The sequence below is a fragment of the Chanos chanos genome, chromosome 10 (assembly GCF_902362185.1).
Source record: "Chanos chanos chromosome 10, fChaCha1.1, whole genome shotgun sequence".
Lineage (NCBI taxonomy): Eukaryota > Metazoa > Chordata > Actinopteri > Gonorynchiformes > Chanidae > Chanos > Chanos chanos.
This window is the reverse complement of record NC_044504.1, coordinates 19,595,777-19,621,049: the sequence shown is the minus strand read 5'-3', so window position 1 is coordinate 19,621,049 and position 25,273 is coordinate 19,595,777. Positions and strand designations below refer to the sequence as shown.

The 25,273-nt window shown below is 40.2% G+C and overlaps 1 protein-coding gene across 2 annotated transcripts; it reads left to right on the top strand.

Moving 5' to 3' along the window:
- Window positions 1-976: 976 nt before the first annotated feature.
- On the top strand, window positions 977-24,103 carry ugp2b (UDP-glucose pyrophosphorylase 2b). 2 transcript variants are annotated; one of them, XM_030786234.1, is made up of 10 exons: window positions 977-1,033; window positions 3,871-3,998; window positions 5,565-5,672; window positions 14,683-14,868; window positions 16,409-16,542; window positions 18,170-18,467; window positions 18,725-18,922; window positions 20,617-20,859; window positions 22,661-22,765; window positions 23,233-24,103. In XM_030786234.1, the coding sequence occupies exons 2-10, from the start codon at window positions 3,900-3,902 to the stop codon at window positions 23,338-23,340; spliced, it is 1,479 nt and encodes a 492-aa protein (XP_030642094.1). In that variant the 5' UTR covers window positions 977-1,033; window positions 3,871-3,899; the 3' UTR covers window positions 23,341-24,103. The 2 variants fall into 2 exon arrangements, with proteins under 2 accessions (XP_030642094.1, XP_030642093.1); XM_030786233.1 differs by lacking the exon at window positions 977-1,033 and adding an exon at window positions 1,677-2,046.
- Window positions 24,104-25,273: the final 1,170 nt, after the last annotated feature.

The window sequence follows — 25,273 nt, the reverse complement described above, 5'->3', positions numbered from 1 at the left end:
GACCTCATGTGCCTCACTTAAATGTGCCATTCAGCAAACATTGAAACTAAGGAAGTTTACTGAGCTGTCTCTTCAGACAGCCTTAAAGCAGATCCCTGACTGACCACCTCATTCATCCACTGTATATCATCATGGCAAATAATCAAATACTATTTAACTACTTAATAAAATGACTAAAAATTATCCATGTATAATCTTTCAAACACAGACAGTGCCCTATCTTTGGAGAGCAGTATTGATAACAAACTATGAACCTACATTATATTAGCCGTAATGTTACCAAAAAACATAGTATCACATTTCAAGCTCAGGAATTTGGTCGAGTATGCTCTCAAGAAAAGCAAGCACATTTTTTTTGTCAGTTTCATTCTGTATTTTTGGGTTATGGTCTGAATTCTTGCATACTCTGTCTTCAACTGTTACTGACTGACAAGAGCATCTTGAGATCGATACTGAAAGTGTAGTCCGTAAGCCGTAAATGACACAGACGTGGCAAAGTGACATGAGAGAGAACCTCGCAAAGAGTGGCGTTTTCATTGGCCGCCACAAACACTTATGCTCCTCCCTCCTTTGAATCAGCAGGCTGCTTGGAATATGTGGATAATGGATCTGGATGATATTGACATATTTGACTTTGTGCCATGTTAATGATATAAAGTATTTTCATCAGTTGATCAGTTTAAGTTATGTACTGACACGTTACTATAAGACACTCAACCTTATGAATGGTGGTTAAACACGCAATAACGGCACGATATCTGTTTCTCAGAGAAATCCACATAATACAGATGTTTAGCGCATATATGTTATTATAAAATCAACACGGCTATAAACAATAATACTGTGGATACATTATAATATTCGCAATTATTTTTTAATCATTTATCAACATTAAAAGAATATCACAAATATCAAACGTTTTACTATGCGTTGTGCGTATAATACTACCGATGCCTGTGAACTGCTCGGAACACTTCCGCAGTTGACTGCGCTGTCTGCAGTATCTTGAGGCTGCTGAAAAGTGAGAATTGAGGTAAGGTTCATGGACACTTTCGTTGGGACTGGGGTATCAACATTCTTACCAACAGCACTCTTAGCGTACGGAACATAAGATTTACTAGTATATCCAACTGCATCACCATGTAATTCTCTGCTACGACCTATATTCAATAAAAAGCACGTCTGAAATGGTACGTGACGAACAGTTACTCTTCATACTGATGAACAGTAACCATTTTTTTCGCCGAACGAATTATATTTGTCTTCGAATGTTGCCGCGTGACATAATAGATCAGTGTGCCGAAAAGCGAATTTAGAATTAAAGGTGTCTAGATCATTGCGGGCCGTTATTAATATATATAATTCATGTTGAAACGGTCGAAATGCGTCATTTGGCATTTTCGCATCTTGTAGGTCTGCGATTTCAAACACAATTCGTCCCGCTGATGAAAGATAAGAGCGCAAAACCATTTGGAATCTATTAAGACTTTCGAATGTTCGTAAATCATTCACATGAATTGAGAACATGGGGGCGAGGCAACAGCTTGAAGGGAACTCGGAGCCTGCCATGGCAATGTGACGTGGAATGTTATCAGCAATTTGGGGCCGTGCCGAAACCTATAAACTATTTTTTTCTATGAGGAGATGCTCGATATAGCTCAGACATTCTGTGTGGTTTCATTAACAGTTGTTCTCAGTGACCAAGTATATGCGATTAAAGGTCGGTTCGTTACTCAACCTTCGCACTCAATACGATGGTGGGAGGATATATGTTAAGAGGTCTTGCAAGTTGTACTTCTCTCACAATTAAAGCTGAGCATGAATTGATCGGACGAATGTATTGACTGGTTTACATTATGAGTTTCAACCATGGCTTACTTATAAAAATGGAACTTTAAAAGGAACATTGATTAACTTATGTCCGCGTCAACTGAAACCAGATGAGGATACACGCTCAGTAGTGGTCTGCATTATTCTTTTCCGATACGGTTTCACTAGTGGATTTAATCCTCTCCATGCATAAGAATATGTCGCTTTTCGTTGTAGGTAAGTATGGTTTCCACGGATAACGGTCGTATATACACAAGAGTACAATATTCAGTCGTCTAATTAGAGTGACACTGAAACGGGTCCGTTCTGTAGTTTAGTTTAAATGTTAATTCTTGCCCAAAGCAGTTTACGCAAACTGCTCTTGGTATTTTAGAAACTGTTTAATGATAATAATCAGGGTTGATTCAGCCAGTGCTTCCAGATTGATCGTTAGGGGCTTGTTTTTGCCCTCGAGTGAATGGAACCATTGCGTCGCTAGATGCCCATGTTCATGTCATGGTTTTATGTAGTCTACGTCTTAAGGCCTTTACCTGGCTGACAGTTAAGGTCCTCCTGCAAATAGTCAGCATTCACTATTAACTATTGACTTGAAATTTTATTCAATAAAATAAATGTTCTGAAGCTTTCATTTTAAACAAAGAATTGGTTAAATAAAACCATTTGGATTCCTAGAAGAGTATAATTGCAAAAGACTGGGGTTTACATACATGTCAGTCAGGGTCAGTTATCCCATGGATTCAGTTTGTTGGTCTGCATGTGTAAATTAACTCCACACAGACTTGGCTATGAATGTAACATCTGCACATACATACCATTCCAGTTTCTGCTTCTGGGTCATCAAAAATCTGACTCAAATCCCATGCAGCTGTTGTGTGACTGTGTTTTTAAATGTTTTGCATGAGCCTTAATTGTACATATATTTCATACATCTGCATTATCTGGTATTAAATACCTGTAGGTGATGTATAATGATTATTCTTTAGTCAGTCAGTGGATTCTTTGAAAACAATTCTCTGAAACAACCCCTTTTGGCAGTAACCTTCTGGAGGGTTTTGGCAGACCCTGTTCATGAGGAGGCTGTAAATAGCTGAGGGTCATCTGAATGACTATCCATTGTACACTAGTGCTACATTAAGATGAATGAGATGTCCTTCATTAGATCTGTACAGGGTTTGTACTCTGTGCTTTATTCATAAAAATGAGAGTCTATGTTGGGTTCATAGTGCTTTGAGTAAGAGCTGCAGGGGGAAAAATGGAAAAAGAGGGATGGCTACATGGGTTCAGAGAGATCTACACCCTTATGCCATTTAGACTCCTGTGTTTCTGTTTCCAACATTGCTCATTTTCAGTTCATGATGAAATACAAAGTCAAATGAAAGCATGAGAAAAGTACTCAGAAAAGTACTTGTAATAAATATTATCTCTGTCCTCCTTTTCACTTTAGATGTAATCTGGTACATTGAATAACTAATTTCCTCATCTGCCCTTAAGACGTGTGTTCATTCACTCAGGATAATAAATTCAGCACAGGTGTTAAAGAGCCACACCCTTCTAATGAGCGTGATGTAGATGGATATAATTTTTTGCAAAATTTTAAAAAGGTTTTTATTATCTCCTGTTCTTTTAATTTTAATTTCTCACTGCTGTCACATATCCTTTATACATTTGTCATTGAACACTGTTGCTTTCTCCATCTTGATAACCAAAAGTTCTCAGGATAAGACTAGGAAATATCCTCAAAACACTGAGAGTTTGTTTGTTTTCTTTGAACATGAGCTCTAACGGGGTACAAGCACAGTATTCTTGGGTTCAAAGTTTTCCTCTTTGCTGTTCTTATCAGACCACCTGATTGCATTTCAAACACCTACAGTGATGCATCTCAGCACCTGTGACGTGTTTAAAAAATGTCCCAAACTGTGTCTGACGCCGCTGTCTTCATCAGCGTTCACAGATAATGTTTCAAATCATTGCATCTTGTCATATTAACAGCTCCTACAACCGTATCATAACACCTAACCGAATCCCTCTGTTTCTATGTAGGTCTTAGCAAGGGCATACCAAGTAACAGTATGACAGAGTTTCAGGAAGTGATGAGGCAACAGCTGGAGAGCTCCATGGATGCCGAACTGAAAAAGCTCCTGAGCACTGCCACAGGAGCCGAGGCAGGGGTGAGCAGCTTCAGCTCTAACACATGGTGAAACCACCTATCAAAAGAAAAGATTCTTGGGCCTGTTGATTGTTTACTGACTGGGTTACATCATTTTTGGAAAATCCAGCCAAACCAGAATGTCCTGTTGTATTCAAGCTTCGTTTTCTCGATCAATAATTGATTTAAATATGAAGAAAAGTCTTGTGTTGAAATGAAAAGCAAACATGAGAGAGTGGCACATAATGTACAGTAAATAGGACGTTTTAGAAACAGCACTGGAGATTGGCATCAGTTTGTGTGTGATTTGTTGAAAGCAAGACTGGCTTACCAACCCCTTAGTCACAGAGAGACAAACAAATGCTGCTCTCCATCTCTGTCCTCCCCTGCTCCTCATCCAGCCTCCACACTGCACTGGGATTGATGAATGAGGTGTCAGAGGCGAGAGAGATCTCCCAAAACATACACCACCATCCAGTTAGCGCAGTGATGAGACTCGCATGATCTGCCTTTGTAACTCTGACTCTCTCTGCTCCTTATCTCTGTATCATGTCGTTTCTCTCATTTCCTCTGTCTCTCTGTGTTGTCTTCCCTCTGTCTTTCTACACACGCAGTTCTCCGCTCACAGTTGCTTTTTTTTTCTGTCGCAGTCTTACTCTATCTTCCTTTGTGCCCTTCCTGATCCCATCTGGCTCTCCTTTTCTGCTTTTCTGTAAATCTCTCTGTCCTCCATTTATCTTTCTGTTTTTTGTCTCTTTCTTTCTTTCTTTCTTTCTTTCTTTCTTTCTTTCTATCTATCTTTCTTTTTTTCTCTCTCTCTCTTTCCCCTTTCCCACACAGACAGGCGTGTATGTGTGTTCACACACACTCACACACACACACACACACACACACACACACACACACACACACAGTCAAACTGTTCTCCCTATCCTGCTGTTTTATTTCACCCCGTCTCCTCCTCTTTTACTTAGGATTTCTCACTTGTCAAAATGCCTCTTAATCAAACCACCCACACCAAGTCCATTTCTCTACAAGGAGCCCGCAACTACCAATATGTTGGTAATTAGGTTTTCCAGATGTGTTTAGCATGTTTATGAACAGATGCGTCACTCTCTGGCCACTCCCTTTCTCCAAACAGGCCTGACATTTATCTGCTATGTTGTCTCTAGCCATGTTTCAGGGATCAGTTGTTAGGAGGAGAACTGAATGATATGAGTTTCCCAGCAGGGCTGGCTGTAACTCAGAACACTGTTGCAACATTATGGTAATTACTGGAAAAGTCAAAAGGAGCCGTGTAAGCGCCTTAATAATGGGAGTGCACGAAAAGAGGATTATCCCTTTTTTTTTTGATTGGGTTATTTAATATGCTTAGTAAATGGATGGGCATAAAATCTGGGAAAGACAAGAAAGTTGGGTAATAATCATGAATAAGACGTCAAGAACTGAGACTGTGAACTCATCAAAGGTGTCTTAGCCAAACTTTAAGAGACACCATAATCATATTTGGCCCCATTCACACTATCCATATTATGTCTATGGAGTGACAAAAAAGTCTTAATTTAAATTGTTTGAATATCTTCTGCAGGTACCCGAAAAGGACTTTGAGGGCTTTAAGAAGCTTTTCCACAGATTCCTGCAAGTGAAAGGCCCCTCAGTGGAATGGTCGAAAATCCACAGACCTCCAGAGGACTCGGTAAATTGACCTTATTCCAAAGAAATGGATGTTCACAAAGCCTTGAAATGTGAAATTGAAAATAAAAGATCAACATTTAGGCCCATTTTACCCTCTGCATTTCTTTACATACCCAGCAAAAGCTTTCCAGTTAAAAGCTCAGTGTTTGTGTGCTACTGTGTATGTAGATGCATTAGTTTTCTAAGCAGTATGATTGACACCAGGCATGGCGTAAGGGATTCAATGTTTGCTCACGATGTTTACTTGATATCCCCTCTGTGTGGGTAGTAACTTAGCTCCAGGTTATGAGCATTATTAAAAAATGCCCACTGTTTTCTCTTAATGAATAGTAATCTGAAATGAAGGAGAGATCTGTGTCAACGGGGAAAGTAATAATGCAGATGACAGGCGGAAATGAAGAACTGAGATAATGGATGCTGGTCTCAGAGGAACCATTCAAAATTTGTTTCTTATGAATCCTGTGGACTGTTTGCGTAATGAGATGTGTCTGTGAGTATGTAGGGGTAAGGTAAAGAAAAAGGGGAGAGAGAGAGAGAGAGAGAGAGTGAGGGCTATCACATATTAGAAGTGAAGTCTGAAAACCTTCCACTTGACCAGAGAGCATTACGAAACCCTTTTAGCCTCAGCCAAAAACACACACTCATACACAGCTCCTGATTCTGCTGCCAGATATGTCAGTTGCGAGGAAGGGAAATGAGAGAATGAATGTGTGAAGAGAACAGTCCAGAAATGGAAAGTATGAACACCTGCACTTTAGAGGCCACGGAAAGCAGAATAGGGTACTGTTTTGTTTTGGGGTTTTTTTTTCAAGCTAATAGGTTATTGCCATGAATCAATGAACAATAAAAATTGCAACAAAAGTTTGTGCAGGCACAAGCCCTTCAGGGAATAGATTTTGCTACCACTAGGGAATAGATTTTGCTATAGAGGTTAACAACACATTCAAGAGCAATGAATCAGATCATTTCTGCAGTTTAGCATATCTGACATTCTCTTTGGTGTGTTTGATTGTTGGCCATAGTGTTTTTGAGTGACAGTGCTGATATATTCAAGTAAATGTTTGACTTTTATGTATGTGAAGAGTGATTAAGATTACAAGACACAGTACTGACGTGGTTAACAGTAAATTGACATGAGTCATTCATTTGATTAAAGATGTTCTGAGTCATGCGGCCACTTTGAAGATCAAATATTGGTAATAAATGTGGACAGTGATGGGGAAGTAGCTTCCAGTGAGCATCTGTGAACCACTTACGTACGCATAGTGTAAAACAGTATGTGTGTTATTACAATTCAAACATATTTCCTAATATAGAACATGGGTGTGTGGTGAACTTTATCCTGCTGAACTTAAAAAGCCTCCTCAGCAGGAGGTTTAAGTCACTACATGACTAATTTGGTTGTATTAAGTCATGGTCAAGGTGAAAAGGAATCTTGAATGTTACACAAGGAGTAATGTTGCAGATTTATTGCTGAGTTTAGAGATTAGCAAAACCTATGAGCTAATGTAGCAGTGCAGCTTCATTTGAGATCAGTATAATGCTGCTACATGTAAATATGGAATACCTTCTTTGGGGAAAGATAGCGTACTGAAGATGTTATATGGGAGGAAAACATCATTTGACCCTGAAGTGAACTCCATTTAACAATATACGTTGTCTTCTAGGGCAGATGTACTCACACATCTAAGTTCAAAGTGATTTTAAGAGATCAGCAACATCTGCTCGCTTCGCTGGATTTATATTTAACCTGAATGTAATACATTTTGGTCATTAAACAAAGACTCTGGGTAAAGGGCAGTGATACCAGTGTGTGGAGACTAGGCAAAAAGGTATGCCTGTTCACAGGGCCTAGTTTATATGTGAGGGCATTTTTTTTAATATTGTTTCACCTGATTTGGAGAAAGTAGAATTGTCTGGAAGGAAAACTGTAGGGCCATTCAGACACCTTTCACACAATTCATTCAATTAACAACAGGTCCATAGTTCAATCTGTTCATTTAATGTGAATGAGACTGATATTCCCACTAAATTTAGGAGAGCAGGTGATCATCATTTTTTAATTTAATATCAATATCCTTGTGTTTTTGTCATGTAAACTTTTATATGATTTGAAGCAATATTAGTACAAATTCATTGAATTCATTCATGACACAAATTCATTCATTTAGTTGCTTCACCTTGGTCACTCTGATGAAATACTCCAACCGCCTCATGCGGCAAAATCCGTAATTTTTAAATGAATTGCTTAATTTTAAAAAATGATAAGGTGATGGGAAGAATATAGGGTATACAGATAAAGCCATCATGAAACGTGAGATACAAGGGTTTGTGTAGCTGCCAGCCTCCTAAAAAACTATACCCCTGTGGCCACAGCACATTTTGGTCTTTCTACAGCCTGTAACACATCAGTTTGTCCACGGAATTCTTGCGACAATAAGACATTTTGTCGTAAACCTTACAGCGAAGTTCTGAATATTATGAAAGACTAATGAACAAACCAGACCGTGTGTAATGACTGTAATCGTTAATGAATTGTAATTTATTTAAATGTTTTAGAATTCTAAGTTGTGCTCACAATTCAATGGATGAATTGCGTTATGGATGAATTTAGAACTTGCGAGAACGGTACTTGCTGTCCTTACATATCAAAGCAGTGTACCGGCCGCATCTATGGCTACGGGTTCGTTGTACGTTAAAACACAAAATTGTTTGATAATGTGCTGAGTTGGATTTTTTTTACTGTAAATGATTTGTACGTGAGTAGAGGACTATGTAATTCCAATCGTGGCACCGTTTGTTGGTACTGTCCTCTGAGGAATCTGGCCCGAGTAGTAATTGACTTGTCAGCCCATGACTGAACGGGTGAGGATGGTGCTTTGACCACCCGTCATTGCTGTGCGTGAAGGTGGAGGGCTTTTTGACTGTTGCAAATCACTCTCTAGATGTGTAGCTGCACCTGGGGTGTAGGAAGAGGGGTATGGGGAGGGTGTGCAATTTTTAATCTCACAATTAGTGAGACATGTAATAAGCATGTAATATTGCAAAGTAAGAATTGTCACCTTCAATTGCTGCCCACCAGCAACAATGAATGAGTGAAGGCAGTTCTAGTGTTTCTGCACTCCCATTTAAACCAGCATTTGTTGAGATCTAAATAAAGAACTCTGATAGCAGTGCTGATAGTAACACAAAGAATTTCAAACACACCTCTGGGAGGGACAGCGGTGCATAGCTCTGTACATGTGGCCTGAACTGTCATGTGAAGAAGATCCATCTTATCGTTGTCACCTTCAGTCAGAATCTCTGGCCCCAATTGAGGTCACAGAACCATGAGGTGACCATGCCATTTTGTGCTGGTACGACTTTTAAAGCTCTGTAAGAACCATCTCTAAAGAGGCACTTGACTTATTTATGTTGGGTTTTTTTTTTTACTAGCAGCCTGCTACTCTACCTAATATGGTGGAGAAGTGTTTACAGCTCCAGCAGTTCTCTGCTATAATAGTAGCCCAAAATGGCAAATAAATAGTCGAGCTCTTTAGTCTTTCCAAGCCATGTCCCTAGGTAATCAGTGAAAAGGCAATGTTATTTTTAAAAATGGTTTTGAGAATAGCTGCCACTCATTAAACACCGTATAAATTTCTCTGGACCATTGGCTCTTCAAAACAGTGCTTTCACTGAAAGTATAACACATTTGAATAGAGAAAGACCAGAGCATCGACTCATTAACAGTACAACTGCACTCATATCAGATATATAAATAACCTGCTCCCTGTTCGTTCAGGATTGTTTCAGAAGTGACAACGACACAAACTTTTAAAGCAGTCATTCTCAGCCTGCTCCTCAGGGGTTTCTGCTTTGTTTCTGCCCAGCACTAGCTCTCCTGATTCTACTGTAAAACTAATCGTCATGTCATAACAAAGGACTGAAACAAAGCTATGCAGGGGAGGAACATGTTTAGGACCATTGCTTTTTATGGGTGAAACATAAATGCTGATATTTCTGATAACTAGCTTGGTTAAAATGTGCAGGGAAGTAGGTGGCTAATACTGCTTGATTTGGTGTGACAGAGAAAGGTCTTCCATCAGGACTCAATACTGTAGTAGACAGAGGAAGCATTTACGCCTTTTTTAGTTTAAGAGTCATAAAAGGAGAGGTGTACAAGTAAGCTGTATCTCTAAATGACATGGAAGCCAGTACACCAACCCCCAGGGTTGTTTGTCAAAGTGAGGAAGTATATCCTGATAAATAAGGAAGCAAACAGTCACTTTCTTTTTGACTTCATAATTTCTTAATTTACATTTCTGAGGCAAGTTGGTTACGTCTTGTATGGATTCATGGTCATGCCTGGAAAGACATGTCACACAGAGTGTTGTTCAAAATACTATTGGCAGTAAATCATGGATTGACTCTGAGACTGAAATTGGCTGTAGTCTCCCTTTTGGAAGAGCCTCCTTTTGGAAAAGCTTCACTGCCCCTCTCACAGGACTGCCTTTTGAGTGTTTTTTGGCCCAGCTAGTTCTCTGCTCCACCATACAAAGCTTGTTTTGTTTCCCCTCCAATTAAGTCAGGAGGTGGAAATCACACTGCCTTTCCTGATGTTTATATTTAGCATAATTTTTCAACCATATATTGGAGTTGAACCTGAGGGAAAGCTGAGAGAAAGCATACCATCATAGTAGAGGGAGAGTTAGTGAGCAGATGACATAGGGTGAGAGCAAGGATGAGACAGACGGAGAGAGAGAGAGAAAGGGAGAGAGAGAGAGAGAGAGAGAGAGAGAGAGAAAGAGAGAGGCACTAGTGTGTCTGCAAGATCCTTGTGGTATGCATGTGAGCCTAAGGTTCTAATGGGCTTATTGCTGGCTAGCAAGGTTGGAATGTGCAGCTCCCCACTTCACTGTGAGTTCATTTGATACAGGTCTTGTAGTAATTGGACACAGTTGTGTGGTGTGCTATCAGTGTGTGTGCTCAAGGGGCCCAACTAGAGAAGCTCATCTTCTCTCCAGCACTTGGCCTACTGCCAGACATTAGGTCCATTGTACATGAGAGCGAAAGTGGGCAGCAAAGGGCTGTGCAGTTTTTATAACTCAGACTCTGTTCTCACAGAGTGAGTCTGTCTCTCCAACAAGACCATAGGGTGGGGACTCTCTTGGATATCAGAGACAGGACATGGGTATTGTATAACTGTCTTCAGGGTTGAATTGGAACTTCTGCTTCACAGCAACAGTTCTGTAATCTAGAGTCTTAACCAGCTAAGACAAAGAAGACTCACTTTCAGATCTCAGGTATCCAGATATGGTCTGTAGCTTTGTCCAAGCACAAGTTCCCAAAAAGTGTACATTCTGTGCATAAACCTCTATAGTCAGCCAAGCCTCTGTTCAGCAGAGCAGACACCTTCTATAATTAAATAAATCTCTTACGTGCTGTGTGTCAGAGATTGGTCTACAGCTCAACAGAGGATTGCCCTCTCTCTGCAAAGAAAATACACTCCCATGGTTCACCATTTTCATTTTCTTTGCCCTTTTGGCTCAAGCGCATATTATTGATGGTTGGAGTTTTTCTATAAAAGGACAAATCAGTTCCCCCATTATCCATAGACTTCAAATCTGGTCATGGATTTTGGAGTACAAGATATTACTGAATGTTTTCTGTACTCCCTTCAACAGGTTAAGGTTCTCTTACAGTAGGTTAACATTCTCCAAGACACACACTAATAAAGAATATCATGCTGTCTGTTGATTGGATTGGCCCGTGGCACATGAATGCATGTAATCCATTTAAGCCAGCAGCTAACTAAGTTCAGAGTTAGTTTCTGAAAGGGAATGACTACAGATATAAGTTGATGTAATCTTCTAAAAACTCTACCTTTAAACCCTATCTTCAAAAAACTGTCTGACAATCTCCTCTAAGTGTTCTTAATCTTTCTGTTATTTTTTTCTGATTTGATCTGATGGGGCAGTTTAAAGATACATAAAGATTTTAATGTATAGCTTTTGTGTCTACCTGACAGGTGGATAAGTTCTTTTAAAAAAGAAATCTTGCCCACAATATGAGTGAACTCAAAAAGGTCTTTGAGTTTTTTGTTCACCTGTGTGTTTGTTACACAGAAGTTTACTTTCAGATTATTGTGAGATTATGGGTCAAGTTCCTATCGTTAACCATTTATGTCTTTTGAGAGTCAAACTTCAGCATATTTCACTAGTGAATGTAGCACAATGTCTTTCTGATTCTTCTCCATTTGATTTGTACCTCATGTGCTAATATGGTTATAGATGGACTGTTTAATAAGCAGTAACATTGATTTCAGCGCCCAGGAGGAATTGTCCATGACAGACTACTGACAGTGACGTTGATATGTGTGTCTGTATGAGTGTGTGTGCATGTCTGTGCTCTTGTTTCAAAAAGGATTACCCTAGCTGTGCACCAAGCACAGCATGTGGTTCTGCCTCTAACGTATGGTTAGATCTCTATGGTTTGATGGCTCCAGAACTGGAAAATTCTGTTTCAGATCTCCCTCAGAGAGCCACTTGCTCACCACCAGGGATGTTGGATACAGGGGATTGGCTGGTCACATATATGCTGCAGGCAAGGTAGATAGGCATGCTGGCAACGCTCCACTCTGTGCTGTTCCTCTGTGCCAGGCCCCACCCCCACTCGCCCCCCACCTTCTCCTCCCATCAGAGCCTTTCTTGGATTAAAAGAGAACAAATCTGATCCCTGCTATGCCTACGCACCTGGAGACAGGATATTACATTTGTCTGCTTTATCTCTCTCTCTCTCTCTCTTTCTCAGAGAGCAGTAAAACAGTGATGGTCTTAGACAAGCCATCCACTCCGTCTCCTGTTATAATGTTCTTCTAAGGGTCAGCAGTTCTTATTGTGTGTCTTAAACAGTAAGACTAATACAAACATTTTAACGGAGCTGACATTATAGGGACCCACACTTTGGTCTCATCAAACATCCACCATAATGTCGGCCCACTATCTGTGTGTTTAGAGTGGCTCCTTTCAACAGTGCATTGAATGTAATATGAAAATGTCTCATTCTCATATCTGACCTGTGTGCTTCAGTGAAGACTTTTTTTTTCAGTCTAATTAACCATTCTAATTAGGTCTAGGTATTTACATTTTTTGATTTACCAACAAAAAGATTTGGAAAGATATGATATGCTAAGAGTTTACTTGGATCTCTACTATACTGCTCAACCACCCATAAAAATCCCAACATTAAAAAAAGACCCCAAGCTCCTAAAACAAAAAATTCATTACTCCTACGCGTCCCCCCCCCTCTCTGAAGACTACATCAGATGGTGACCTAATGGTTTTCATGATGTCAGAAAGGAAGTCAAGGTTACACCCTGTCTCTTTTTACACACCATGAGTTTTAGTGTGTCTGTGTGTGTATGGGCTTACGCCCCTGAGCCCAGTTGGCTGGTCATCCACTGACTCATCTTCAGTAACCTCCAGAGAGAGAGGGAGTGAGCTCTCTTCTCATTTGGACCACATCTGTCCACATGGCTGCACAACCTCAAAGCCTGCTGGGGAGGAATGAGAGATGGAAGGAGCCCTCCTGCCAGTTTGCACAAATGACTCTCTTTTCTGCTTACACTCCAGCTCTCCTCCACCTCCCAGCACTTACCTCAGTGCTCCATCTGCTCACTGTATAGTCTTTCTAAAGTCATGCTGAGGAGAGATATATGACTAACAGAGGATAGCTAGTTGTATGTTGTTCTCGTAACTCAACCCAAAGTGAAAGGAAGAAAGAGCATAGATCATCTTAAGGTGATTATTAACACAATGCTCTGAAGACAGCTCCCATTGACTTCCAAGATACAGAATTTGGATACTACGGAAGGAAACTACGGCAGGACGGGGACAACTGGTTTCCCCTGATTTCCTCATACCCATGTACAAACTTGCATGCAGTTTCTCAAACCCTCACCCACTCAGTGGGTGCTAACTCAAAACAAAACCCCAGACACATCTGGATGGAATTTGAAAGTTATGGCCTTTTGAGTTTAGTCATTGGTTTGTCACCCAGATTCTGTTTGTCTTGGCTTGGGTATTGCTTTTATGAGAGGTTAAAATCTGCTGTTTGCGTACTTAAATTGTTTTGGGTTTTTTTTGGCCCTCCACCACCCACCCCCCCCCCCCCCCCCCCCCCCCTTCGGACGACAACTTTATTTATTTATTTTGTGCACATTTAGTACCCTCAGGGAAGTCGCTCTGCAACCCACCCACCCCGATAATTTCTGAACGGACAGACAGACCTACAGATAGAGGAATGGTGAGACATAATAACAACAAGCAAAAGGACAGAGAGGCACATAAAGACACAAGCATGAAAAGACATGACAAGACCAAGCAGGCAGACAGACAGACGGACAAACAGACTGACATCACAGGCCATGATGGTACATGACAAAACCAAGCAGGTGGACGGACAGACAGACAGACAGGCTGACATAACAAGACATGACAAGACCAGGCATTGCGTACAATGGGTTGTATGGAAGTAAATGGGGAAGTATATGTTTGCATACTCAAATTGTGTAAAGAAGAACTGATGATGATTTCTCTTAACCATACATTCAATATTTAATTTAGACTACATTGTTTAGACTACCTTGGTATTGGTCTACGGGTATGTTTTCATTTGAAGGGACCTCTTTTTCTAGCCCTTAGTTGCTGAACAAGTGATAACTATGATTAACATGTCCTTGAATTATTGCAATTGATACCTATTGTGTAGTTACAATTATTTTTCATCATTTTTAATCTCAAGAATGCTTTGTATGAGAGACAATAACGTCCAATTTAAAAAAAAACAGTATTACTATGGTAATTCTTCAGCGTTTGTTTTATCAGGAGGGTTTTTTTTCAGCATTCCTTAGTTTTATAAACTACTACATAAATATAAATAAATCACAGATCATTAGGTAATTGGAGTTGTTTAAGAAATGATTGCCTGTTCTTTTGCTTTTTCCCTCATCCTCCTCTTCCTCTCCTCCACAGATTCAGCCATATGAGAAAATCAAAGCCAGAGGCCTTCCAGACAGTATAGCAGACAGTCTCAATAAACTAGTGGTGGTGAAGTTGAATGGAGGTCTGGGAACCAGCATGGGCTGCAAAGGCCCCAAGAGCCTGATTAGTGTCCGCAATGAGAACACTTTCCTGGACTTGACTGTTCAGCAGATAGAGGTAAGGCACAGAACAGGATAACAAGATAAGTAAGCATAGCGTATCCAAATGCAACAGAGTGCATTGCTGTGAATGACAGCTGGATAACAATAGATCAAAATAATATGTGACTAAATACAACTGAATAAACCTGAAGTGTACATGAGCACACAAAGAAGAATTTAAGAGTCACATAATAGTAGTACAGAACCGTTCAGTAGTATTTTCAAAACTCACAACGTTTTGTTCCAGGGAGCTTTCTTTTTTTCTGTCTCTCAGAACTGCTTTTTGTTGTGTTTCTCTTTTATGAAGTGTCCACTTACGACTTTCTGAGAGAAATATCGGCCCATAGGCCCAAAAGAACACAAACTCTTCTACTGAAGTTTTGCACTGACAAAATAGATTGAATGTGACATACATTATTCATTTATTAGAAGGAAAATATGATTCGAACATCCAACCCTTAGCATGTACCAAACAAGAATTTCCTGTTTCTGAAGTTTCTGTACCATTTGTCAGTTAGAGTGGATAAGTAAAGAGAGAGACTGAAACAGAGAGAGAGAGAGCCAGAGAGAGAGAACTGGGCAGTGAAGAGAAGGCAGACAGAGCTGTCTGTGTTCTGTCGTACAGAAACGGGGAGGGGTTGAAGTTTGGCCCTTGTGGGACATCAGAGCTCAGCACACTTAGCCTTGTGTCTGGCTCACTGATGGCCTTACAAATAGCTCTTTACCTGGGTGATCAGATTGAATTACCCCCAAAGTGAATGAATACCATTTATAAGGCAGTAAATTGGATAACTGACTCTCTCTTCATGTAGAGACTGGCTCGTCTGTTTGAGTGTCAGACTCAAGTGAAAGTCCTGTGACCAAGAATTGATGTCACCCAAATTTATGCAATAAAGCTCCTTAGTTACTCATGCTGAATAAACTAAGTTCCCCTCCAGGAAAGTGTCGAAATCTATCCTGTGAGTTGCATCAGGTCTGATACTGGCTGTGATATTTGAGAGTAAGGGAGATCATGATTGAGTGGCAAACATGGTATTTAGAAATCATTAACCTTGGTGGTGAAAGTAATTCTCAGGTTCTTTTGCCTTTTAACTCTAGTGCAAGTATTCACCACACACTTTATGTCATGACAACAGTTCAGAGTCCTTGATCACTGGGGAGCAAGGAAATAGATTGTTACAATTACGAGAAGCAAGACATATAAATACTTAATAACACAGGTGTGACTGCATTTGTCCAAAGGCCTTACCCAAGTTTTACAGCTACAGCACAGAAACCTGTAAATACCTCCACAAAAGACTTCTGTGTGTGTGTGTGTTTTATTTTAACCTTTGTTTAAATAGGATAGTCACACTAGATGGTCAAAAGTAAAATCAAAAAGGAAACAACATATGATCAGTAACAGACAGCAGAGTGCATACAGCGCAATCTGCAAACAAAGCTGTGGAAATTCAATAGTTCAAAGGGTCACTATTACTTTAATTACTAGTATAACTTTATGTCACTAAAATAATATTGTTTTATATATTTTATCTTTCCTTCATCCTTCATCTAAGCATTTGAACAAGACGTACAACACTGATGTTCCGCTGGTCCTCATGAACTCTTTCAACACAGACGAGGACACCAAGAAGATCCTGCAAAAATACACACACCACGGAGTGAAGATTCATACCTTCAACCAGAGCAGGTATAAGACTGTATTAGAAACTGCATCAAAAACACACTTCTAATCTACATCTACCCCACTGATCTGGTTTCCTTCTTAAGGCACTGAAACTTCCACTAACCCTTGATTTATCTGTTTAAGCGGTACCATACTTCCTTTGCAATATAAGTGGAGTATTATTTTAACTGGCTTTAAACATTCCCACCCATGGTCCACAAGCAAGATGGAAATGCAAAAGGAGGCTTTTAAATGTTCTTTACTAATTTGAACCTATTTATTCATTGAGACTCCCAATGAGGTTTGCCTCATGAGGGTATAGATAAAGGGAACTAACATGTAGAAGAATCATGAGGATTCAAGGAAAATGGTTCTAATCTGTTTGGCAGGGCATAATATATCATTGGTGAGCTTCAGCATGCAGTCTTTGGGGCCCATCAGAGATATTTAGAAGTCTCTTTTCAGCGTTGTCATACTCTGTGTTCTGGCCCTGGGAGTTCAAGCTTTTAGGAAAATATCAATCATATAACGTCTAGGCTCACAATAAGAAATTCTAAATTCACTCAGTTCCAAAATCGAGTTAATCCAAGTATACAAATAACTTTCACATTAGGCATGTTGTATAAAAATCCCTGAGAATGTTTGTGTTTGACTTAAAACGTTTGCGTAGGCACTGCATGAGTCTGAGCCAAAAGAGGGGTGTTTTACAGTTGCTTTACCTGTAAGTGGGATGTTCAGTGACTCTGAGCAGGAATTCATCTCAAAGCCAAACAACACAAGCCTGTGAGATACAATAAAACTCTTCTGTATTGCAGCTAGCATATTGAAAAGAAACAACTCTCAGTAAACTGACTTTCGGTTGGAGGCATGGTTGGTGTAGGAGGTGGTGTGTGGTCAATGCAGGAGGGCCGTTAAGAGTGTGTAGTGGAATTGTCAAAGGTACAGTCGTCCAAAGGAATGTTTGAGTAGTGCAGTCCTGAAGACAGGCAGCCAAAACATAAGAGTATCTACCCCTCCCATTGCATGTGAGAAGTTTTCATGGGTGTTGTGAAAGCCCATAAGAATTTTGCACTGCAGATTTTTTACCCGTGAACTCAAGGTTTGCATCCTTTATTTTTTCCTTCTCCCTGGGGATAAATCCTGTCTAGTCTTCGAATCCCTGCATACATCCAATTTTGTGCCTAAGATGTGTGTGTGGCTTCTGGCCATTCCCGGACCAGCATCACTTACCTGACTTACTTCATCCTTGTGTACAGCACCTTTTGACAGTTATGCTGCACAATTCCATAATCATTAGTGAACATGTCACATTTGCTCACCTGGCCCAGTTAAAGCTGTCAGTAACAAATTATTCAATTTTTCTGTTTCTCTTGTTCTTTCTCCAACTTTATTTTCTGATAATAGCTTTGGAGTGTTTCTGTGCACAGTTTCCTTCCACACATTTTGGTATAAAGATGTCTGTGAATATTACGATAGGCTTTAAAAAGTCTTTTTTAGTTATAGTTGGTCCTACTTTCTTGATAGGCTCCACTTCATGTAGGATGAGTGTAGTCAGCCTTCAACACACTACAGCCCATCTTTAGAAATGTTCTCTTATGTCCTTGAGCGCTTTATCAGTCCTTTCCACATCCTTTCTCCCTTTCTCCTCTAGGTATCCGAGGATTAACAAAGAGTCCCTGCTGCCAGTGGCAAAGGATTTGGGTATGACAGGGGAAAATGCAGATGTGTGGTATCCTCCTGGTCACGGAGACATCTACGCCAGCTTCTATAACTCAGGTTTGCTGGACCAACTGATTGCTGAGGGGAAAGAGTACATTTTTGTGTCCAATATCGACAACTTGGGTGCCACTGTGGACCTGTATATTCTCAATCATCTCGTCAGCCAACCCAATGGCAAACGATGTGAGTTTGTCATGGAGGTCACAGACAAAACTCGGGCTGATGTGAAAGTGAGTTTTCCTCTTGTGTGGAGTCTCTCTTGTTCCACTGCAAAAAGCATAGTCAAAATAATGTATTTTGAGAATCCTGTTGTATCATGCCTTAAATAAACAGGGCATAGAAGGATACACCATTGAAACATGGCCTCTCTGTGATGGTAATCAGGTTCTTTAGAGGATGTTTGTCTTAAAAGATCATTTCTAATCAGCCCTTCAAATAACTCATTTACTCATGAAAATTTGTGTTTACCCTTGTTTAACCACTTTAGGGTGGCACACTGATCCAGTATGACGGCAAGCTCAGATTACTGGAGATTGCCCAAGTGCCCAAGGCCCATGTGGATGAGTTTAAGTCAGTCAGCAAGTTTAAGATCTTCAACACCAATAACCTGTGGATGTCCCTGGCAGCCATTAAGAGGCTGCAGGAACAAAACGCCCTGGACATGGAGATCATAGTCAACCCCAAGGTAAAGAATGACATGGTGAACAGTTAAGTGCAGTGTCCCTGAGCAGGATATGAACAGCTCAGTAAATATGACAGACAGATTAAATTTTAACGTACTCAGCGATATGGTGTTCTGATTATAGAAGACACTATTGGCAAATGAATTGTAACTCAAACTACAGGAAGTGACTTACCAGAAAGTTTTTCTTCATGTAAAATGCTCATTTTACCTCTGTGGTAAATAGGAGTCTCTTGTCACGAAATGCTTATGTTTCTTTACTCTGGCCTTGGAAATAATTTCCCTGAGTATTAGAGACCACCGTGTAAATCTTGTGTAGAAATGACTGCGCAAAGGGCAGAACTGATGTTAGAGAACACACCCTCTGTTTTTTGATGTTGGCAAATAATCAAAAAAGGATTGGAAGTGGAGAGGTGAAGAAAAGGTCATTTTTGAAACACGGTTTTAGCATGCATTTACTGCCTGACCCCAAGGACATGCTCTGTTGCAGTGGTTGCTGGGGGACATTCTCTCTCTGACTGATAACAGAAATTCTACTGTGGTCGCTCACTGACCTCGGAAGCTGGTGTACAGCAACAGAGCTGCCTCTCTCTTCCTTTCTCATACAAGAACATATTCTCTCTCTCTCTCTTCCCCTCTCTCTCTCTTTTACATTAACGCATTTCAGTGGCAAGACATAGGGGACATTTACATACTGAGAAATAGGCTTTAGTCAGTCAAGACCCATCTGATTCCACTGCAGTATCACATCTGCCACCAATCTTGTAATGAATGATAGTGGCTTTGTGAAACCCACTGCCTTTGTACTATTTTGATGCTCTTGCTGTTTGATTTTCATTTAGAAAAATGCTTGTTTTGCAGCTGCTCTAGTTTTCTCAGTAATGATTGGTTGTTTTACTATGCTTAGATAAGGACCTAGAGCCACATCTAATTAAATAAGTGTCTCTCTTATGGAGAATTTCGGATATAGAATACCTTTAATGTATTCACTGGGCCACACAGTATACTTTTCACTAAACCGTGGCTAAAATGGTTGTTGAACAGAGAAAAAAATAGTTGTGGTGTACCATTTTCTCCACAGTTTTTCCTCAGGTGACCACATACATGAAGGTAACCTTGAGAAAGGATCAGTAGGGTATGTGTGTGAGTGTGTGTGAGTGTGTGTGTGTGTGTGTGCATGTGTACTGAGGTAGTTGAAGCAAAGGTAGAACTTGACTTGATTAGTCGTCCATCCCCGGTACAGTAGGCAAGTGCCAAATTCCTTGTCCTTTGATTGTCCCCACATCCCTTTATGTGTCTCTGTAGAATATGTTTATATTACAGATTGTCTTTGATAGAGCGTTTCATTAGGTATGCTCACTGTAGGCATAGTTTACCCTTGAGGTGTTAAGTGAAACAGGCTGGTTTTATGGAATATGTTTGAAGCCATAGAAAGGCTTTCTTTCCACATACCACACAATCACAAAATGTGTTGTTATGCCTGGAGGTCTTGCATATCCTCAGGTTTTATCATAACCTTGAGTCAGAACTTAGTTAACTCAGGGCTGCTGAACTTTATTCTGTTCTTACTTTTGCACATGCAACCCTTTCGTTTAAGATTCATTTCAAATATTCAAATTTAAATTTTCAAAAAGAAAGAAAGAGATGGTCTGAGTGGTCTGAGAATATAACCTACATCATTTTCATTCTACTGACAGACATTAGATGGAGGGCTCAATGTGATTCAGCTGGAGACAGCGGTGGGTGCCGCCATCCATAGCTTCGACAACGCCCTGGGCATCAACGTGCCACGAAGTCGCTTCTTGCCTGTGAAGACCACCTCTGACCTGCTGCTGGTCATGTCCAATCTGTACAGCCTGGAGGCTGGATCACTCACCATGAGCCAAAAGAGAGAGTTCCCCACCACTCCTCATGTCAAACTGGGCAGCTCCTTCACCAAAGTAAGCAGCTCATTATGATATATTGTGGCTTGGGCCTCAGTAAGGGCAAGATACCAATGGTTGCTTCATTTTTTAAACATGCCTGCATTCAGTTGAACTATTCACAACTGTTTGTATTGGTGTGGTGCAGTGCATCAGCTATGTGGTAACCTTGTCACAAGGTAAGAGGTGTAAGAGTAAATTAAGTAAGTGAAATTTATTGATTTTCTTTTGAAATGTTTGAACCCTGTGATAAATTGCAAAGTAATTACGTGGTTGTTGTGTAAATCAAAAAATAAGACCCAGTCATTTCCAGTCCCATTTCCATTTGCCATTTGTATATAACCACTTAAAAATAAAGCAAGAGAAATAGTGCCAGAACATTCCATGTTGAGGCAGCCCCAGTTCATTACAGCTTAGTTTAACTTAGCTCTGTGAAGTCTAACTCCACTGAGGCAGAGCAAGCTCCTGTATGTAGGCCAAACTCATTAAGACACTGGGATGTCATTTTCTCACTCCAGTGGGACTCAGTGGTCCCCTTTGTGACAGAAGAACTGTATAATTTGTGACAGATTCAGACAGAGCATGAAATGTTTTCTGTCCCTCTGTACAAGAAAAAGCAACTTTTCTAACTGCAAATTCCTTCAGGAGACAAAGCATTTTCCCCCTCCTTGGATTTCTTTCTTCATGTCTAGAGTATTTTATTTTATTGAAGGCCCCTGCTTTATAATTTATAATATACAGGTTATGAAGATAAGGACCAGGAGAGCTGCTTTAGCAGGCATCAATTTAGTATTCCCATCGGTGCTCCTGTTATTCACTGAATATTTATATTTCACCCCCTCATTTAGTGTTCATATCTTCATTTGGATTTAATACATATGCCCAGTGCACGTGGATTCTTAGGAGGCTTTAGCAGATTGATAAAGTTATTTTCAGGAGTACATCCACAGCGACTTAATTCTGCACACACTCATGTTGAGCTACGGCACAATCAGCACATCCTGTCCCTTCCACTGCACTGCTGTCAGAGCAGAAGGCAGTGGTGCTCAGTGAGGCAGTGCTCTTGACAGGCAGACTGCCTGCAGTTAAAATACACTGCAGTCTCTTATACATGCAAGGGAGGATCTGCTTCAGCCTTAACCTTAACCTTAAGTCGTTTTGTAGCAGTAGGCTACTATTGCTGAAGAACATGATTTATCTGCTCAGTTTCTGTTTTTGCTCGCGGTTATAATGAGGAGTCCGGAATGAGCATTATCTGTCGTCGGCTCAGGCAGGAGCATGCCGTCTCTCTCTGTATATTTAGCTTTTTTCCCCCTCTCCTCTGACCTACAGTAATGGTTTGATGAGCTTTGAGGCTGTCTGGCTGCAGACACCGTTAATACTTTTAAACGACGTGTGAAGGAGATGACTCATATATCGCATTGTTTAAATTCCCCCTCTTTCTCACATCAACACACGCACACACACACACACACACACACACACACACACACACTAACACTCGGCCTTCATAAGTGCTTTTTTCTTTTGCTCTGTCTGTATGTGTCTCTTTCCCGCTCAAACTCTCTTTCTCTTCTTTCTCACACACAGCCCCACCCCTGCTTCTGAGTCTCTGTGACATTCACACCACCTTCTTTTTCAAAAATCAATATATTATATGTCCTTCTTAATGGAATATACTTTGTCCAAATACACTTCTAAAGCAAATTTAGGTGTTTCCACTAACCTTTTTATTAGCATTTTACATGTAAGAATGTATAAAATGCTGTGCTGGTTCTCACTGTTGTTGGTGTGGGTTTTTTTTTTTCTCCCCACACAGGTTCAGGAGTATCTGACACGCTTTGAGAGCATCCCAGACATGCTGGAGCTGGATCACCTGACAGTGTCTGGTGATGTCACATTTGGAAAACACGTCTCTCTAAAGGTAACCCCTAAAATTTCTCACCTCCTGTCCTGACCGCACTTTCCTTCAGAGAATTTACCGGCTTTTTTTTCGGCCAACTTCCTTTACTGCAGTACGTTGCCTTAATTTTAGATAGTTCCGTATTGCCTCCCTATTGCCATCCTCTTGGTTAGTTGAATGGATTTTTAATTGCCTAATACATCAGCGAAACAGAGGGCAACATGTGATTATTTCCATATTAGTGTTACCTTGTCAAGTTCTTGTGCATTTGCAAGAATGGTTCAGACAAAGCTGATAGAGACTAGTCTGTGGCTAGGCCTCTCCACTCTTATGTAAGTTAAAACAAATGAATTAAAACTACAACTAGTTCATATGTGAAGTTAACTGAGAGGTGCTGTAGTAACAGGGTGCTGACATGTTTGTGGGTGGATGTGTTTTGTGCACATTCATTTGTTTTATGCTCTTATTCGATGCCTCTCTTTTCTCAGGGAACAGTTATTATTATTGCCAATCATGGAGACAGAATCGACATTCCAGCTGGCTCAATGTTGGAGAATAAGATAGTGTCTGGCAACCTGCGCATCCTGGACCACTGAAAACCTTTGATTTTGTGATTTGGACACATTTCCATGGTGTCTCACCCACTGTGAACTGTAACCAATTGAGGGGGATACAACCAGCACTTCTTACTTAATCACAAAATTCAAAGAAAAGGATTTTACCAAAAAGACACACAAGATAATGTTTGTTCCCCTTCCCCCTCATGGACCAAGCCCCGAACCATATTCCATTTTATTATTTTATAAAATAAGAGTGAATAAAGATGATCACAAACAACCAAGTTTGTTACATTGAAAAACCGTGCACACCCTTCATTAGCCACTTGTTAAACAAATATTGAATTTGCAGATTAGGTAACAAATTGACATTTATTCATTTCTCTCGAAAGGTCATACCTTAATATCAGCATAAGATGCCACCACATGCAATGCCAGATGAACATCATATTTGTATATTTTTTAAATAGAAATGAAAAACAATACAAACTCTTATTGTTTGTTTTCATTTTCACATTGTGAAATGAGCCTCAGACATCTCTATGAAGTATATGTACAACATCCACAGAAAACACCTCACAGTCATTCCACCCAGACACAGCAGTATTGTCTCTTGGACTGTGATCACGACATGACCCTGCCAGGCACTGACTCATGAAATGTGAGAAGTTGTGAATGAGGACGAGGAGTGGGAGAGCAATAAGTGTTTTCCGTCACAACCGTGACAGTTTCAGCTGCACATTTCTCCAGCTTCGTCTGGATTCTCGCTCTGTCCTTGGAACTGAATAAAGTGCAATATGGATTCAAACACCTTGTCTCTCTGTCTATCTCTTTGTGTTACTTCTGCCACAGGAATGTGGTTTCATGTATAGAAACCGAGAGGTGAATGAGTTCATATTGTACTGAACCTTGTAAATATTTTTACATTGTATTTGACCTGATGGTAATTTACAGGACACCAGGTAGTGCACAGGCAACACTAATTTAACTGTTGTATTGTTACCTTTTTAAAAGGTAGACAGTTTCACACTAAATTTTATAGATTTGTATTGTGTTGTCTCACAGTGTGTTAATTTGTTAATATGATTTTGGCCCTCTTAGCTTTCCACAATGATTAAGATCTTTCAGATTTGGTCTTTCAGACAAGATAGTCATATGTTTGCTTCATGATGAGCTGTGGTTGCACCCAGAAGATACTGTTAAGCAAGTCAATCCACACACTCATGTTTGTTTGCCAAAGTTAGAAGAGTGTACTCAGATATGCACTTTGTCTCACTGAAATTTTGCGGCTGCAGTAGATTTATTCATAAGGAGACTGCTCAATGTATTTCTGAATTCTCCTCAGGCAAGAGGCAATTATGTTCCTGTGACAGGGTGGTGCGGAGGCACCGAGTCGTTTAACTCCTGAGTGTTTATGACCTGAGTAGAGCCAGTGCTGTGTGCTGCAAGCAACACACGTTTGCTCATGATTAGTGGGCTTACACATCAACTCCACGGCCTTCAAACACCGCAGTGGGAGGCAAAGGCTTTGCAGTTGTTTTCCTGAGCTATTTCAAGGTCTTTACATCAAGGACTTAAGCCTGTATTTCAGGATGAATTTTATATGTTGTCCTAAACTGGATACATAGGTTTTTTTTTTGGCCCATGTATCAGCATTACTTGCAGTATGTTGCCAGATTGAAGCCAGTAAATGTGGAACATGTAAATTAGGTTTATCAAAGGGAGTTTGAAGGTTAGCATCTCAAGGTTCATGCAAGCAGTACTTCTGGAAGATATTTCTTCACGGTACTTCAGGGATAATGTGGTGCTAAGGAATTTAATCCATGGATTCTAGCTGATGAATATGTAATCAATCTGATGTATGTGTGCACCCACACATATTAATAAAATTCACTAAATGGAAGGTATGATAAAGGTAGCTGCACTGAAGATTAACATCAAAAAATGGCAAGACATAAGCAGATGTATGATA

What these genes read in the sequence shown, in the direction of transcription:
- ugp2b (XM_030786233.1), top strand. Translation starts at nt 2,016, where the DNA reads ATGCATAAGAATATGTCGCTTTTCGTTGTAG. An exon ending in TATGTCGCTTTTCGTTGTAG is followed by an intron (nt 2,047 to 3,870) that starts GTAAGTATGGTT and finishes GTTTCTATGTAG; the next exon opens with GTCTTAGCAAGGGCATACCA. An exon ending in TGACTGTTCAGCAGATAGAG is followed by an intron (nt 14,869 to 16,408) that starts GTAAGGCACAGA and finishes CCTTCATCTAAG; the next exon opens with CATTTGAACAAGACGTACAA.